At 38.9% G+C, this 17546-nt stretch overlaps 1 protein-coding gene across 5 annotated transcripts in view; it reads right to left on the reverse strand.

Annotated features, from left to right (window-relative positions):
* MARK1 (microtubule affinity regulating kinase 1) overlaps nt 1-17546 on the reverse strand; it is a 117072-nt gene that overhangs the window by 11120 nt on the left and 88406 nt on the right. For all 5 annotated transcript variants that reach the window (XM_054980498.1, XM_054980482.1, XM_054980490.1 and 2 more), the window contains 4 exons: nt 14660-14759; nt 13580-13692; nt 11285-11438; nt 8914-9107 (listed from right to left, as the gene is read on the reverse strand). In XM_054980498.1, the coding sequence (XP_054836473.1) occupies nt 8914-9107; nt 11285-11438; nt 13580-13692; nt 14660-14759 (561 nt within the window). The remainder of the gene's footprint in view (nt 1-8913; nt 9108-11284; nt 11439-13579; nt 13693-14659; nt 14760-17546) is intronic.

Consider the following 17546-nt stretch of genomic DNA (forward strand, 5'->3'; position numbering starts at 1 on the left):
AATAATATAAAGAAAAGTGTGAAGTTGTGGCATGTTAAAACTAGGCTGGAGACACAATCCCCAAACTGTTTTTTAGATGTCCCTGAATGCAAACCCCAAGTCTCATACCAAACTCCGGAAGGGAAAACTGGAGAAAAACATAGCATATGACCATCACATACCTTTCATTTAAAACACTCATGTGCCAAAACAAACTAGCTTTTGGATTCAAGGGAGCTTGAAAAGTAGTTGGGAGGTTCCTCTGTGCTGGCGAGCAGCTGAGAGTTTCCTCCTCAGAAAAATGTGGATACATGTGCTCTCCCCTTTGAACTGTGGCCTTAGCCAGAAGATACTGATTCAGCCAGATTCAGCTGAAGAATAATGGGCAAGTCTGAAAGCTTGAGCCCGTAAACAATCTCTACAATAAAAGCTATCTAAACAATCCCTCCCCTCATAGAAGGGGGGAGGGGGATAAAGACTGTACGAATTGTCTATACATACAGTCACATCACACATTACATTGTAGCCATGGAGTGAGTTAATGAGCATTCATGCTTGCCTTTCACACGTGCTTAGCTAAGTATATGAACTGGGCTTTTTTGCCTCTGACTTCCTCTCTCTCATCTCCCTCTCCCCCTATCTTGAGAGCAGACGTACTACTCTGTCTAACAATACTGAATCAAATTGATAATATGTGCAGGAAAAGAGAGTTTTCATCTCTGCTTAGAGAATCAAAAGATTTCTGTATCATTTGAACAGTACAAGATCTCATTATTAGGAACTTTCAAAACCAAAACAGCAGAAACAATTAATAAAGCCCTGAAGGGAAATGCAAATTCCTATGTTGTGTGGCAAAACAGCTATTGAAATTAGATCAAGATGGTTAGACATGTTAGCACCTATAAGACTAAGAACTAAGACTCAGAGCCAAACTCAATGAGACACCTGACATGAGGAGGACATGTGGCAGTTTCCCACAAGTTTCCATGGGAAATATAGTGAGAAAGAAGCTCTGCCAGGGAGAAGAGGGAGAGAATCTCTCTTCTCCCTGGCAGAGGTTCTTTTCCTAGGCGTCTCGTCTAGTCCGCTCAGCTCCCTCTTGCCCACTGGCACACTCAGCTCCTTCTGGCTGCCAAGTGCATTTAGGGGAGCAAGCAGAGCACACTTCCTCTTGCCACTGCCAGCACGCTCAGCTCCCTCTGACTGCTGCCAACATGCTTGGCTCCCTCTTGTCACTGACGGCATGCTTGGCTCCGGCTGCAGAGTGCATTTAGGGGAGAAAAGGAAGCTTGCGGATTTTCTCTCCCTCTTCTCCCTGGCAGACGTTCTTTCTCACTACAATTCCCATGGAAACTTGTGGGAAACCGACACATGTCCTCCTCATGTCAGGTGTCTAGTTCAGCTCTAAGAAGAGGTGAGCTGTGACTCATGAAAAGTTCATACCCTACCACATGTTTTGTAAGTCTTACAGATGTTACTGGACTCTTGCTCTTTTCCACAGCTACTATAATTGCTTCAGATCATCTTTTCTCAAAGAAGAGAACACTGATTTGAATTGTCAGATAGTCACATACTAAACTGTTCCTATATGTAATATACCAATGCTTCATTACGTATATAGTTAGTAGGGACATACATTTCATTTTTAAAAGGTAACCATTTAAAAAATTAAAATGATTATTGTTTAAATATTAATTACAAAAACCGCCTCATATAAAGAAGAGGACTGAGACTTAGAGATTTCCAAGACTGCTGTACCATGCCAGCACCAAAAGGGACTTTCTGCTATGACCATCTACTGGTGTATTACAGTAGAGTATGAGGTACATGCTTCTGCCTATCTCAGACCTTAACAAATGGTGCATTACTGCCATTGCAAGCTGGCCAGCTGCATAAATAATACTGTAATGCATGGAACGGCATTCATTGCCAGCTTATCAGTAATTATAAATTTAGCAACATGATATAAATCCATACACAGTAAACAGCACGTAAGCAGTGCTGTAAGACAGTCCTGTTCCGTTTGTCTCACGCAGGATACCATTACAGCTACCTTAGCCATGCTGCTCCATACCCACAACTACTATGCAACTGTCTAATGGTTCAGGTTACCTTTTGTTAGACTACCATATGAGCCTTTGACTGCTTTTAAATCCAAATTATGCAATAAACAGTTGAAAAATATTCTTGTCTCATCAAAGAACAAGACAGCCAGTTCAGAAACTATTAGACGTCTGCCCTGCAAGGCACTACTTATTTCAAGGTGGGCAAAAGTTTTTGCAAAACTCAGACTCCAACAAGATTTTCTAGGAACTAGACTTCCGGTTTGGGATTCATGGAGGTCTAACGCAGCTCCATTTGTGGAGCTGACCGGATTGCCGTTTTAACCGGCCGGAGGGGTGAAAATAACCCGCGGCCGACTGCTCTCAGGCGGGGAGCAGGCAAAGAACGCTCAAGACCCTAGGGTGAGTTAGATCTCGGACGAGGGGGGGCTCTACACAAGGAGTCTCCCCCCCGATCCTTGAGGTCCCACCTTGCGACGGGTCGGCTATAATCTCTGCGGCAATTTTGGGGCCAATTCGGCTGGCATAAGACCTACATACCCAAGCTTCGATCGGGGAGGGAAGTCGAGAGGAGAATTTAAGATCGAAACAGCGATTACAACCCGAGAAAGCTGGAGAGAAGGTAAAGATCGCTATCTCTTGAAACGGGACAGATTGACAAAAACAGAGAGGAAAGAAAGTAGACTTTTAAACTGCAACAGACTAGCGAAAAGGAGGTGAAGACTCGGCAGGAGTTGTATTTTAAAAGAGACTAAGTTTAAAGAAGTTATTACAAAAATCGGACTATTGTTTTGAATACCTGTGGTTTTGGAGCTGTGGGAAAAAGACACCATCGCGAGACCTGCTGTGGGAAGACGGGAGACAGGAAGTGCGTAACAACAATAGAGTGGCTGGAGGGAAGCGGCCCTTGCCAAAGGACAGGAAGTGGGGAATCGCCATCTTTGAAAGTGGAAGGGTCGTGGCTTCAGCGGAAGAGGAAGTAGGCCATCTTGGATTATAATAACATAGAGAAACCATAGAGAAAAGACGCCCGACATTTTGGATATAAAAAATTAATTTTGGCAAAGATTGGGACATTTAAAAAAAAAGGAAAACGTTTAATTATACGCCACGGAGCTGAGGAAGAGAGCAGATTCGTGGGAGCGAGCTAAAGCAAGCCCCACGATGTCGAAAAAAGAGTGGCAATCGGCAATAGAAAACTTGGACAAAAAACTTATAGACATGATGAAAGAACTTAAGGACACGAAATTGGAGCTTATTAAAGAGGTCAAGGAAGTTACACAGACAGTAAAGTCGGAGCTGTCAGAAGTGAAAAAAGGTGTGGAAACGATTAGCAGTGAATTACAAGGAACGCAGCAGAGAGTTAAAACAGTAGAAGACGCGATGGAGAATTTAATAGACACGCAACAAACAGAGATGAGGCTGGTGAAGGGGAGGATGTCAGTTGCAGAAACTAAACACATGGAGAAGCAGCTTCGTTTTCGTGGTCTGCCAGAAGTGGAAGGGAAGTCAGCGCAAGAACAGATGACTGAGGTGTTGGCTGATTACCTGGGGAAGGAGGAGGAGGAAATTGTGGCTATCCTAGATGTGGCGTATCGTGTGAACTCGAGAATTGCAACCCAGAGGAAACTACCAAGGGATGTGATTGTGCAGTTTACAACTAGAAATATGAAAGAGAGGATTGTGACCAAACAATTTCAAGATCCATTGGAGATTGATGGCAAGACGATTATTATAATGAAGGAACTGCCCAGATCAGTGTTATTGGACAGGAAAAAATATAGAGTGCTAATTCAGACTTTGAAGGACATGAATATCAGATACAGATGGGAGTTACCGGAAGGAGTGTCCTTTGAGTTTGGAGGGGCAAAAAAACGTATCAGATCTGAGCGGGAGATGGAGAGATTTATCAAGGACAATGAAAAAGACTTACCAACAAAACCATGAATATGGAGTGTAAAGTATTATCTTGGAATATAAATGGACTAAACTCACCGAATAAGAGAAAAAATATTTTTCATTGGCTACTAAAACAAAAATGTGATATTGTTTGTTTGCAGGAGACCCACATTAGAAAACAGGATGTAAAATATTTAAAATCTGGAAAATTGGGCAAAGAATTTGTAGCGGCTTCCAACAAGAAAAAAAGAGGAGTGGTGTTGTATATAAAAGAGGAGCTGCAGCCAAAATTTGTTATGAGAGATGTGGAAGCTAGATTTGTAGCAGTGGAATGTAATTGGAACTTAAAGAGAGTGTTGGTAGTCGGACTTTATGCACCTAACGGTGCAAAGGAAAGCTTCTTTGAGGACTTAAGGAAGCACCTAGACGATCTTGTATATGACCAGATAATTCTTGCTGGAGATTTCAATGGAGTGACAGATTTGGAATTAGACAAAAAGACTACAAAAGCACAAAAGAAAAGAGGACTATTGCCAAAGCTTTTTTTTGAGTTGATTCAACAAGAGACTCTCGAAGACGTATGGAGGAGAGAATATCCTAAAACCAAACAGTTTACTTTTTATTCTGCAAGGCATCTTACATTATCAAGAATTGATATGATCTGGGCCTCAAAGGACTTAGCGCTATGGACTAAGGAGGTAGAAATAATGCCGATGGTAGGCTCAGATCACAACCCAATTATGTGGAAATTTGGAAAAAGGAGAAAAAGGAAAGCCTGGAGAATAAATGAGGACCTGTTACAGGAAAGTGAGAATATGGAAACACTGAGAAGAGAGACTAAGTTTTTTATACAATACAACGTGAATAAAGAAGTACCAACCAGTAAAGTTTGGGACGCGTACAAGGCGGTTGTAAGGGGCATACTAATGGACTTAAATGGTAGAGCAAGGAAAAAGAAAGAGGAGAAAAGACAAGAGATTGAGGAGAAAATAAAGGCCAAAGAAGTACAGTTAAAAAAGAGACCAGGGAAAAAGAAAATACATCAGGAAATCAAAATTCTTCAAGAACAGTTAACAGCAATGAGTAACAAAGAATTGGAGTGGAACCTTAAAAGACTGAATCAAAAAGCTTTTGAGGGTGCTAATAAACCTGGGAAATATTTGGCATGGCAATTAAAGAAGAAAAGGGAAAAGAAAATAATAAATAAAATTTGTGAAGAAAACAAAACGTATTTGGAGCAGACTACCATTAGCAGAGCCTTTTATAAATTTTACGCTAAGCTGTATAATAAAAAAGAAGTAAACAAAGAATCAATAGCATCATATTTGGAGAAAACCAAACTTCCAGAGATCTCGGAAGCTTGGAGAAATAAGTTGAACAGTGAAGTAACTGATGAGGAAATAAATATGGCAATACAATCCGCAAATCTAGGAAAGGCGCCAGGGCCAGATGGACTTACGGCTAAATTTTATAAGACAATGGCCAATGAACTGGCACCATTCCTAAAAGAGGTGATGAACGGAGTTTTTAGGGATCAAAGAATTCCAGACACTTGGAGCGAAGCGAATATATCATTGATCCCAAAAGAGGGCCAAGATCTGACTAGCGTGAAAAATTATAGGCCTATATCACTACTCAATAATGACTATAAAATTTTTGCGAAGATATTGGCGGAGAGATTGAAGGGGTGGCTCTCGGAAGTCATAGAGGAGGAACAAGCAGGCTTTTTGCCAGACAGACAAATAAGAGACAACTTAAGGACAGTGATCAATGCTATTGAATACTACGACAAGCGTTGTGACAAAGAGGTTGGTTTCTTCTTTGTAGACGCTGAAAAAGCGTTTGACAATTTAAACTGGGATTTTATGTTTGCCACTATGGAAAAGCTACAACTGGGAGAAAGATTCGTCAGAGCAATCAAGGAAATCTATAGAGACCAGACTGCAGCAATTGTAGTGAATGATGAATTGACCAAAAAATTGACGATTAGTAAAGGAACAAGACAAGGTTGCCCGTTATCTCCATTGTTGTTCATTTTAGTATTGGAGATTCTGATGATACAAATTCGACAAGATGAGGAAATACGAGGAATAAAAATAAAGGACTACTCATATAAGGTCAGAGCATTTGCAGACGACATAATGTTAATTGTAGAAGACCCACTGGAGAACATGCCAAAAGTGATAGGCAAGATCAAGGAGTTTGGAGATTTGGCAGGTTTCTTCATTAACAAAAAGAAGTCAAAGATATTATGCAAAAACATGACTAAGCAGAAACAACAATTGTTAATGGAAACAACGGATTGTGAAGTAACTAGTAAGGTGAAATACTTGGGAGTTGAGCTGACTGCAAAAAATATAGATTTGTTCAAGAATAATTATGAAAAATTATGGACTCAGATAGAGAGAGACTTGATCAAATGGAATAGATTGAACCTGTCATGGTTGGGCAGGATTGCAGCAGTTAAGATGAATGTGTTACCAAGAGTAATGTTTTTGTTACAGACAATACCAATCATCAGAGACTCTAAACAATTTGAAAAATGGCAGAGGAAAATATCAGATTTTGTTTGGGCAGGCAAGAAGCCTCGAGTGAAAGTAAAAGTTTTACAAGATGCAAAGGAGAGAGGCGGAATGCAACTGCCCAATCTGAGACTTTACCATGATGCAATCTGCCTAGTTTGGCTAAAAGAGTGGATGACATTAAAGAATAAGAAACTATTAGCCCTAGAGGGATATAAAAAAATTTTTGGATGGCACGCATACCTATGGCATGACAAAGTAAAGGTCAACTCGATGTTCCTGCATCATTTTGTAAGGAGAAGTCTATTTACAATCTGGAAGAAGTATAGAACTTACTTACAAGAAGGAACCCCCTTGTGGGTGGTTCCATATGAGGTGATAGATCCGAGAGCTGTGGATAATGAACAACAATGTTTAACGTATAAAGAAATAACTAAGATTGAAGTATCTAAACTTAGAATAAAGACGCAAGAGGAACTATCACCTAACTATGATTGGTTTCAGTATAGACAGATTAGAGACTTATACAACTCAGACTTTGCAAAAGGGGGCATACGAACAGAGAACTCGGAACTAGAGCAGACCCTTCTTAAAGAAGACAAGAAAAGAATATCCAAGGTATACCAAGTATTGCTGAAATGGTATACTGAGGATGAGATAGTTAAAACACAGATGGTGAAATGGGCTATAAATTTCAATAAAGAAATAACAATGGAGGCATGGGAATACTTGTGGAAAACTACAATGAAGACAACGACATGTATTAATATTAAAGAGAACATTTTCAAAATGATCTATCGTTGGTACATGACACCAAAGAAGATTGCGCTAGGGAATTTGAATACTTCTAATAAATGCTGGAAATGTAAGAAACATGAGGGCTCCCTCTATCATATGTGGTGGTCGTGTGAGGTAGCTAGGCAGTTCTGGGGGGAAATAATAAGAGAAATGAGTGAAATTTTACAGTTTCAAATAAATAAGAACCCAGAACTCCTGCTGCTAAACTTGGGAATGGAGGGAATTCCAGCCCATCATAGGACGTTGATTTTTTATATGACTGCAGCAGCTAGACTTTTGTATGCGCAGAAATGGAAAGTACAAGAAGTACCAACTATTGAAGATTGGATCTACAAATTGCTGTATATGGCTGAAATGGACAAGATGACAAGAAAACTGAGAGATCTGGACTCAGGGCAGTTCAACACAGACTGGGAGAAGCTGAAACAATACCTGGAGAAGAAATGGGAGGTGGGAGGAAAACTGTGGCAGTTTGAGAACTACTGAAATATAATAAAAGTATAAAAGAGAGGGGTGACTTTACCGGGGGAGGAAGAGAAATGTGAATTTATAAGCAGTTAGATTAATTGATTGAGATATATATAGATATGTATAGGTCAACTGATAGAGAATAATTAATGATAAGGTTTAAACATGAGGATTGACTAACTAACAATATTTTCTTTCTTTGACAAGATTTATATGCACCAAACTGAATGTATAGAAGAGTTAAATTGATTGAGTATCTGAGGAGTTATATAGAATTACCATAAAAAGTTGAAATGAGTAATATATAGAGAACAAATCAAATTGTTTGATTTAAATGTGGGAAATTTTTATGGTTTATGATATATAGGTTTATATAGAATTATTCAAAACTGGAAAATGGGATAAATTGTTTATCTAAAGACGTATAGTTTGGGTGTATAATAATTAAAGGAGTTAATGATGCACTGCTTAATATAATGGAGAATGTATATCTGTTTTAGACAGAGGAATTTAATAGAAGTAAGGGAAAAGGGACAGAGGGTGGGAAAGCTGTTGGAAGTCAACAAAAGGGGGGGAAAGGGAGGGGGTTAGAAACGAAAAATTAGGGGAAAATTGATTGTAATGTAAAAATAAAAATGTTCTAACCCAATAAAAAATTTTTCAAAAAAAAAAGATTTTCTAGGAACTAAACTGGAGGGAGGGGGAGAATCTGGAGGGAGGGGTAGCTTCAGCCATGATTCTCCCCCTCCCCACTGCCTTTTTCCTGCAGTGCTTAATTGAGAGCCAAGCTACAAGTGACGAATTACACTTGCCTGGCAAGTGAACAGACTCATGTGTATTCCTCCCTGTTCACTTGCCATTCACTTGCTCTCCACTTGATCAAATGGAGCTGAAGTGAATGGCAAGTGAACAGGGAGGAATACACGCGAGTCTGTTCACTTGCCAGGCAAGTGTAATTCGTAGCTTGGCTCTGAGACACACCAGAGTGTAGGATTAAATGGAATTCAAAGGTTTCAACAACAAATTTGCCAGCCCCATTGATTTTTGGTGCTTAGTGATTGGTTACTGGACACCTGGAATTTTGCACCCCTGTTTATATACCAAAATTAAGCACTTTACTCAAGAACTACTTGTCATTCTACAGAGAATATTTTACCCCACCATGGAACAAAAATTTCACTTACACTTGGAACAGGAGTTGATTTTTTCCTTTCAGGGCCCACAAGTGGGCTTGTTGTCATCTCTCCTCTGGACCCAACTGTAGTGCTGCTAAGTTTACGTGTTACATCTTTATCCCATTCATCCTTGTGTTCACTCTCCACACTATTTGCCTGACCCCTTTTTGAGTATGAGACAGCAGGAGGAATTGCTGGGCCAACTGTCAAACAGAGGTAAGATCAATGAGTGAATGTTTTCTGAAAATTATTCCCATGTATATTAAAAATGATATCCAGACAACTAATGAAGATTAGATCCTGACGCCCCTCTACACAGTATCATGCAGAAGTTACCTGAAAATAATTCAACCCTCAGTGCATAATTTTATAAAGGAAGCATTAGTTTATGGTCTGATTTCCCATTGATTTAAAATATGCACAAGGTCTTAGTGGTTCAGCTGCATGTCTACTTTGCATTTCGCAGGTGATACTTCATTTGTGGGTCAACAGCATAAGTTATATCCAACCGTTTTCTCATAAAAATGGCAGTCTAGAATTATTACCACCATGAAATTCCATAGAATATGGTGTATTTCCCAGTTTTACCTGCTTTGACATGCCATGTACTTATTTATTTATATTAATTTATTTATTTATACCTCACCATTCTCCCCAATGGGGAGCCAAAGGGGTTTACACTGGGCTCCTCTCCTCCCTTTTAGCCTCACAACAACTCTGTGTGGTAAGGCTAGGCTGAGAGAGACTGCCTGGCCCAAGGCCACTCAGCAACCTCCCATGACAGAGTGGGGGTTTGAACCGGGGTCTCCAGATCCTAACCTGACATTCTAAACACTACAATACACTGGCTGTCTTAGATCTTTCTAAGAGGACTGCAAAATTTATAACAGAAACGAAGAGTTTAACTAATTTAAAAATTTTACTCCCTTCCCCTTATCTTTCACATGCAGCTTATTTTTATTTCCTGATTACTTCTGTTTGTGCTGCACTGAAGTAATCATATATATATAGTGAACACCATGCAGATACTTCCTATTCAGTTCATTAAAAATGTATACATAGGGAGCCTTGCTAAGGTACATGAAAGGAAAGGACTAAAGAAAAGGCACTTGTATAATATACAGAGTTTTTGCTATCATCAATCAGTGAGACTGATCCATGCAGAAATAGCTTCACTTGTAGTGCAATAAGCTGCTGCTTGGGAATAAGATTTCCATATATAGCATGCATGAGTGTACTCTAAGCACTCCCTCACATGTGCTGGATTACCCTCTACAAGGTTTGCACTGTAAGGATTCCTTCAGAGCACTTACCAGCTGTTAGGTAAGAAAGGAATATGGGATGTCTAGACTCTATCAAACCCCACCCTTCATATATACCTTAATAGATGATTAATATATGAAGAGTTCCATTAAGCGGCTCCTGACACCATAAAGATGGTCCAATTTAAGCATGATGCTGGTGAGAAAGAAGAACTTACTCATGCAATGTTATATGCACCCATCATCTTGTTTAGACTGGGATACTATGTGTGTAATGTCAATAAGTCCACATAATGACAACCCAGGCTATGGATTTGGTAATACTGGTATGGTAATACTGCATTTGTAGCATGCTAATGTGGTGTAATGTTTGGACCAGGGCTTCACAGACCTGGGTATCAGATTCCTCCTCAGCTACTGAAGATCAATGGATGATTTTAGGCCAGTCACACTCTTTCAGCCTAACAATTCCAGGATTACTGAGGACAAAATGGAGCAGGGGAGAACCCTGTATGCCATCCTGAGTTTCTTGAAGGGCAGGATAACAATGTGACAGATTGACTACATTGGGCATATACATTATTGTACAGGTAAGAGCTCCTGGACTGGGTCAAAATAGAAAGGCAGTTATTTCATAGTTCTGCGAGATGGTTATCTTCCTTTCCATAAACTAGAAGAGGGATGCTGCAACTGCAAAAAGAGATCCAGTCTTCTGGGATGTGATCAACAGCTTGTAATTTTGGTCAGTCATATGGCCATTTACTCTGGAAGTAACATCTACCAAATAATTTAATCAACTTGCCTTTAAAAATTACTGCACTGCAGATATGCTAGTCCAGATTTTATATTCAGAACGATGACGACAGAGAGCAGATTTTAATTATACATATAGCTAAAATAGCTACAAACACCAAAAGAAATGCTAATGAAATTCACACATTTGCTGAATAACCCAAACTATATTTACCACAGAATGCTCACATGAGAAAAGCATCATGATGGGATATGAGGAGGTACACAACTAATGCACAGAGAAGTTGAGCTGCCAAGCCCAGAAAACATGGCGCACAATTTTAAATTGTATTTTGCTACTTTACTTGTTTGAATGCCATTCCCACCATGTTCACTGAACCGCCGTTGTTTCTGATTGGCTGATATACTCCTCTGGACTTTCAGCTGAGCAGGAGAATGCATAGAACTGTTGTTGAGATCACTGCTTGGTCGAGATCTTTGACTCAGATTAGTACTGGACAGGGACTCACTTCCTTCAAACTACAAAGATAAGCAACAATATTTAAATAATTAAGTGTAACCGTTTCTCTTTAAAAAAACCCCTTCTTAGCAATCAAATCTCTGCTTTTAAGACAACTAATTTTAGGTGTAATCCTTACAGTCTCTAACAAGAAATAAGATTAAATCGCAAAATAATATATACTACCATTTTAGCTATATTCTTGGACCTAGATAGGGCTCCATGCTCACCGTAAGGTCAGACTTCATTCTAAGCAGTTTTTTAAAAAAAATTCAGATACAGCTTTGATGACTGTAATCAAAAACAAAGGAACTGTATTTTTGAGGAGTAGTGAGGGGGATGTTTGGTCCTCTTTCTTCTTGCTGTTTTCTGCTTAGAAATTTCATTCTGGCACCTACTATTTTAAGCAGTGATTTGATTATAACGTATCTTGATGATCCTACAGTACAATGTTTATTATTTCACATCTGAGTATGTTTTGTTGTATAACATAAACATGCATGTCCATTTAGTGGTGGTAGATGAATTTATTTCTAAACCGCTTTCTATACAGGCTCCAATAGTCAATTAAATTGAGCTTTTTAAAGCAGTAAAATTGAGAAGTTAGGATTAAAACGGGTCTCCAGCAGGTAGTTGCTCTCTGGCTGCTGACAAGTAGCTCATGCATCCCCTTGAAGACCCAGGAAAAGATTATGAAAAGATCCACTTGGGGGGGGGGGACGGGCTTTTATGTCATATTTTTCTCTGTGCTGCTTTCATTGATAGCTTCATTTTTGGTGCTCTTCCAAGTTCATGTTCTGTTATAGGACAGAAAAAACTTTGTAATATGTTAGGGGGTGTCAGTAGCTAGTTCAGGATATTCTATATTACTTTGAAGTGTGTGTGTTACATGCCATCAAGTGGCTTCTGGTTTACAGCAACCCTATGAATTTATGACCTCCAAAATGTCCTATTATTGACAGTCTTGCCCAGGTCTTGCTTCCTTTATTCAGTCAATCCATCTTATGTTGGATATTCCTCTTTTCCTGCTGCATTCAACTTTTCCTAGCATTATTGTCTTTTCAGTGAATCTTTTCTTCTCATGATGTAACCAAAACCTCAGTTTCATCATTTATTCAGAGGTGGCTCTTATTAAAGAAAAGGTTGCCAACCACCAGGTTAGAGGTTAGTTTTTCTTGTGATGACAACAACCAGGGTTATTCCATATTAATTTATATGCTACAGCACTTTTGCCATTGCTTTAATAAAATTACAAGAAATGTTAAAGTGTTTAGGATTAGGTTTTGTGGTAGCAATAATTAGAAAACATAGTCATTAAATACAAAAACTGAAGGTTGAAAAGGAGTCTGGCTCCTAGATTTTTGGGCTGGCTCCCAGAGCCAAAGAAAATTTGCCAAGGCCTAGTTTAAACCATGTAATTATTGACTAAATGGCTTTAAATGTTTTGTTGTACAACAATGGCTACTAACGTGTACCAATATGGAACAATCTTTCCAAGGCATTGCTAATAGGGCTGGCTTATTTGTCAGCCTTCCCAAGAGAGTGCTGGCCTATAGATTGTTTTCTTCAATTTTTAAAAAATCAATCAAGCAGAAGACTAGTTGCAATGGTTGAAAGACACTTTATGTATGAGCTAAACTGCTCATAAATACAGACAAGCAACCTCATATTCCCAACATTCCACAAATATATTGACATGTTAACAATTTCTACCAAACAATACAAAATTCAGAGTTAATAGTATGATTTCCATCCTCTGTTACCACAATAGTGGGATGGGGGAATCAATGTCAGCTGCAGCGGCCTGATCTAGGGTCCTCATGCCTGTTCTGGAAGCCCCAATGACATCACTTCTGGTTGGAAAACAGAAGCAGTGAGCTCTCTTAGGCCCCCTAACATGGCATTTTTGCAATGTAGAGGGCCTATTTTGCCTAGCTGAACTTGTTCACTTCCAGTTTTCAACAGGAAGTGCTTCATGGGGGCCTGGGAGTGCGCGTACACACCATTTTGCCATGCGCTCTGATGGCTCCTGGCCTGCCTCCCTACTCCTTTCCCCTCTGCTAGCCAGGTAAGTGGGTGCAGGGGGCAAAACGTGGAGTGGAGGATGCCCCACCAGGCAGCTGGCATCACTAACTAACAGAGAAGAGTAATGATACATTACCTCAGGTGGTTTTCTGCCTAGGAGTAGGTAAGTAGCCATAACTTCATCATACTTTTGGTTTACTAAAGAATCATGAATTTCATCTCTTGCAAAACCCATTGTGACCATTATATCTATTAAGAAAAACAAGAATACCACAAGCTGATTTATTCTTAACCATACACACTGCCTAAGTGTAACAAATGAAGACCTGGAAGGACTCATAGGGACAGGCAATCTCATTTCCACCTACAGTCTAGGTTTCCCCTACCTCACTTTCCCACCTTTCCACCTATCTCCCTTTTTAATCTTCACTTCCTCCTCCTCAGGAAGGTAGTGGCTCACACCACCTCTATATTGAGTGCCATTTTCAGTTGCTATGGCAACAACCCCCAAATGCCTCCTTCCCCCAAACTCAGCCACAGAAGTAAGGAATGTTACCCCCTGCCCCCAAGCATTTTTATATTTTTCTTCATATATGAGTATGTAGAAATTTAGATCCTAGCTCTGACTGGTCCTACTGTGCAGATTTTTTTTATCTTCAGGGTGGGGGAGGAGGGCACACATATGGCTATTAGATATACGAATATTTTCCTGTTTCAGATTTGGCCACCCAGATGGATTTTTCAGGAACAGATCCATAAGCAGAAAAAAGATACAATATGGTACAAATCACAAATCTTTCCTGAAAATTTCATCGAATTAACTAAGTTTGTCATGTTTATCATTTACCACATTACTAGTAGTAGTAAACATTTTTAATGCCAACAGATTCTCTAGCTTAATCCTATAAAAACTGAGACCCATTTTAAAAAATAAAAGAATGAAACGGGTGTGGGGGTGGTATGGATAGATTCAGTTGTCAATAGAAGAGCAGTTAAGATGAGCCAAGGATAATTCAAGGGAGTTCTCTAGGAACTGTTTCAAAATCATTTCCATAGAAGAAAGACTGGAATAATGGGAACCAATCAATAGAACTAATAAAATAAGCTGTCAAAATTCTCAAATAATGAGTCTATTGTATACTTATAAAAAGACAAGAAGACAAACGAGAATATGAGAAGCAAAGAATTAGAAGGATGATCATATAAAAATTCATACCTATTCTCTTGGTATCATTAAAATCTGGTTCAGGCTCAGTATATGGCTTTAATTCTTCCTCTTCATGGCCAACGTTCATCCAGCGGTCTTTCATTATTTGCTGGAAAATAAAACACAATGGAAGCATTCAACTGTTTGTTTATTGCTCTGTAAGCAGGAAAAATTGCCTGGGATTTCAACAGATGGAAGTAAATCAGATGCCTCAGTCCACGTACAGTAAATGTAACTAAAGTTTCAAAAATAACCATGTAGCCAATAGATCTGCTAAGAGCTTTATAGATTACGGCCTGTTTAGGCTAACAGTTCTCTTAAAATCCACTTATTTTTTCTCTAATGAACAGGACAGATAAAGAAATACTAAGAATATACAAATAGGCCACAGATAAAAACCTCCTTAAAGTTATGTAACAGTTAAAGGTGGCATTCAGATATCACATCCACCTAACATTAAGCTTGAATGTGCATAAACTTGGCTTGCATGCTTTGCTCCTCCCTTCTCAGAGTGTGATGAAAGAATCTGGACTTAAGACCAGCTATCTGTCATCTACGAATACAAGTCCTTGGCTTAACTCTGTCTGCCACCACGTGCACCCTAAAACTGTGAGTCTAATTTTTCTGCTCTGGTTCAGAATACTGGTAGGTAAGAAGAAAACTACTTCTGATTAAGATGAGCACATATTTGTATGCCACTAGTAATAAGAGTTAATTTTAAACCACTATTCCTTCACCACCTCCCACGAAAGACAGGAGTACGGGATAGGAAGGAACTAGGCACACATGCACAATTTGACTTACTGTTGGCTTGAACTGATACCTCAGTGAAGCCATAGCACTTTTCTTCCACAACCTAGATTGAATTCCAAATGGATTGATAGATTTTGATTTAAAGTTATCAATAGAGATTATATATCTAATTGACTTATATGTCCCTAAAACATACAAATTATAGGAAGGAAAACAAGTATGTAGGAGATATAAAAGTGGTGAATGATAAAGCTTTTTAGTTTCCTTTACAAGAACTTTGACTAAAGAAGATCTTTAAAATATTCTTGTTCTTGTTGAATGAAATCCTGATTTTGATAGACCTGCTTTAAAGGTCCTGGCCCGTATCCAGCCATACTGTTCTTAAGACTTAAAAATAGTTTTCTTAAGAGGTGGGTAGTAATTTCTGCTGATTCACTCTTCTCACTGTTGTATTTTGTATGATTTCTTTAGCAGAACTTTATTTGGTTTATAACTTTATATGCCCAACTTTGTGGCATACTGTGAATTAATGCAGTATCTGAGTTTAGAGCTTTGTTTTATCTGGGAAAGTCCTAATAACGTTTTAAAAATCCTGGCAATCTGTAAGGATCTGCCAAGCAACTCTCAGAAGACTTCACTGTAGGCAGTAAAAGAACTTTGCTGAAAAGCTGCTAGTATCATGAGCTTACTCATAATGTTCACATGAAAGCATCAAGCATATATCGGTTTTCAAAGTGTGGGCAAATCCTAAAATCCCCCCCGCCCCAGTCTAATGGTCAGCTAAGCTCAGCAGGAAAATATCTAAGCAGGAAAACAGCAGAACTGATGTGTGGGATTTTCAGGGTTGTGGTGTCTGAGAACTACTAGATGCAGTTTAGAGGAGCATACAGATAACAGCAGGAGCAAACGCCTCCCTTGTATAGATTCACATCTTGGGTCTGAAAGGCAAGGTAATTAACAGTTGCAGTCAAGTCAAAGAATAGCCTCAGCATTTAACCATCAAGCATTAGACTACCAGCAGGGAACAGCAGGGTGTTGCTGGGCATAACAGGTGATGCTAAGAACCTGACACTTCTATGGCTTCAAATATCAGTTTTCTTTTGTATTTTTACTTATCATTCCAAGCTTTTGCTATGTTCAGATTACCAGAAATAAACACAAATGTAGATAACTGATTTGCTAGCATCCAAACAGATTAGGAGTCACAGAGCTTTTCTGACTAATAATGCATTGCTCACATCATAAAGGGATGTTACAACACTGAAACATTTTGCCTAGTTCTCAAGAAAAGTCAGTGTTGAAGTACCTTTGAGTTGTAGGTTTTGCAGGCTCTTATTTTTGAGTATCCATGCCACAAACACTTAACATAATAATCTAATGCAACAGTACACTTTGCTTTCCCGCTGTTGGCCAACTCAGCTATTTCCAGGAATTCATTTAAAAGTTCAGAATAGCAGAACACAAAAGATACCCCTCCCAACATATCAAATTCCAAAGCTTAATGTTTAAAGCATTGTTTTTGCTTAAGTGCATGAATTGAAGAGGAAACATGATTGAATATTCTCTCTCTCAAACAGACAATAAATAAGTAACATGTGCCTTTATTGTTTTAAGGTCAAAATTATGCTAAAAGAATGTAGTCTGAGTAGCAGAAGGCCACCTAAACACTTCCTTAAATAATACAGTAATGAGATCTATGCACCTTTACTGTAAATAGTCTATATTTATACATATAGTACTAACAGAAATTCCATCTCAAATAATGTGTACAGTTGAATAATTCAGACTTGATTGCATATGCAAAATCCATTTGAGATATTCTCATGTAAACCATCACACTGTCTTATTTTAAACATTTTGATTTTCCTGTTAAATGGCCAAAGCACTATGTATAAAGTAACCTTATTGTTTCCCCAGAATAATATGTTAAGCCTATTAGAGCACTACCATCTCAACTTCCATGATCCTGTTCCTTCCATCACATACTGAAGTAATGTGTGAAGTTGTCTATATTTTGAAGTCTCAGAACTTTCTCTCTCTCTCTCAATCTCTCTCTCCCTAACCTGACCCCCAAACTTGACACTCTCAGATTGCAAAAAGCTGCTTTTACTTGTGCTATGAAGCTAGCAGAAAATACAGCAAA

This window comes from Eublepharis macularius, chromosome 1, assembly GCF_028583425.1.
Source record: "Eublepharis macularius isolate TG4126 chromosome 1, MPM_Emac_v1.0, whole genome shotgun sequence".
Lineage (NCBI taxonomy): Eukaryota > Metazoa > Chordata > Lepidosauria > Squamata > Eublepharidae > Eublepharis > Eublepharis macularius.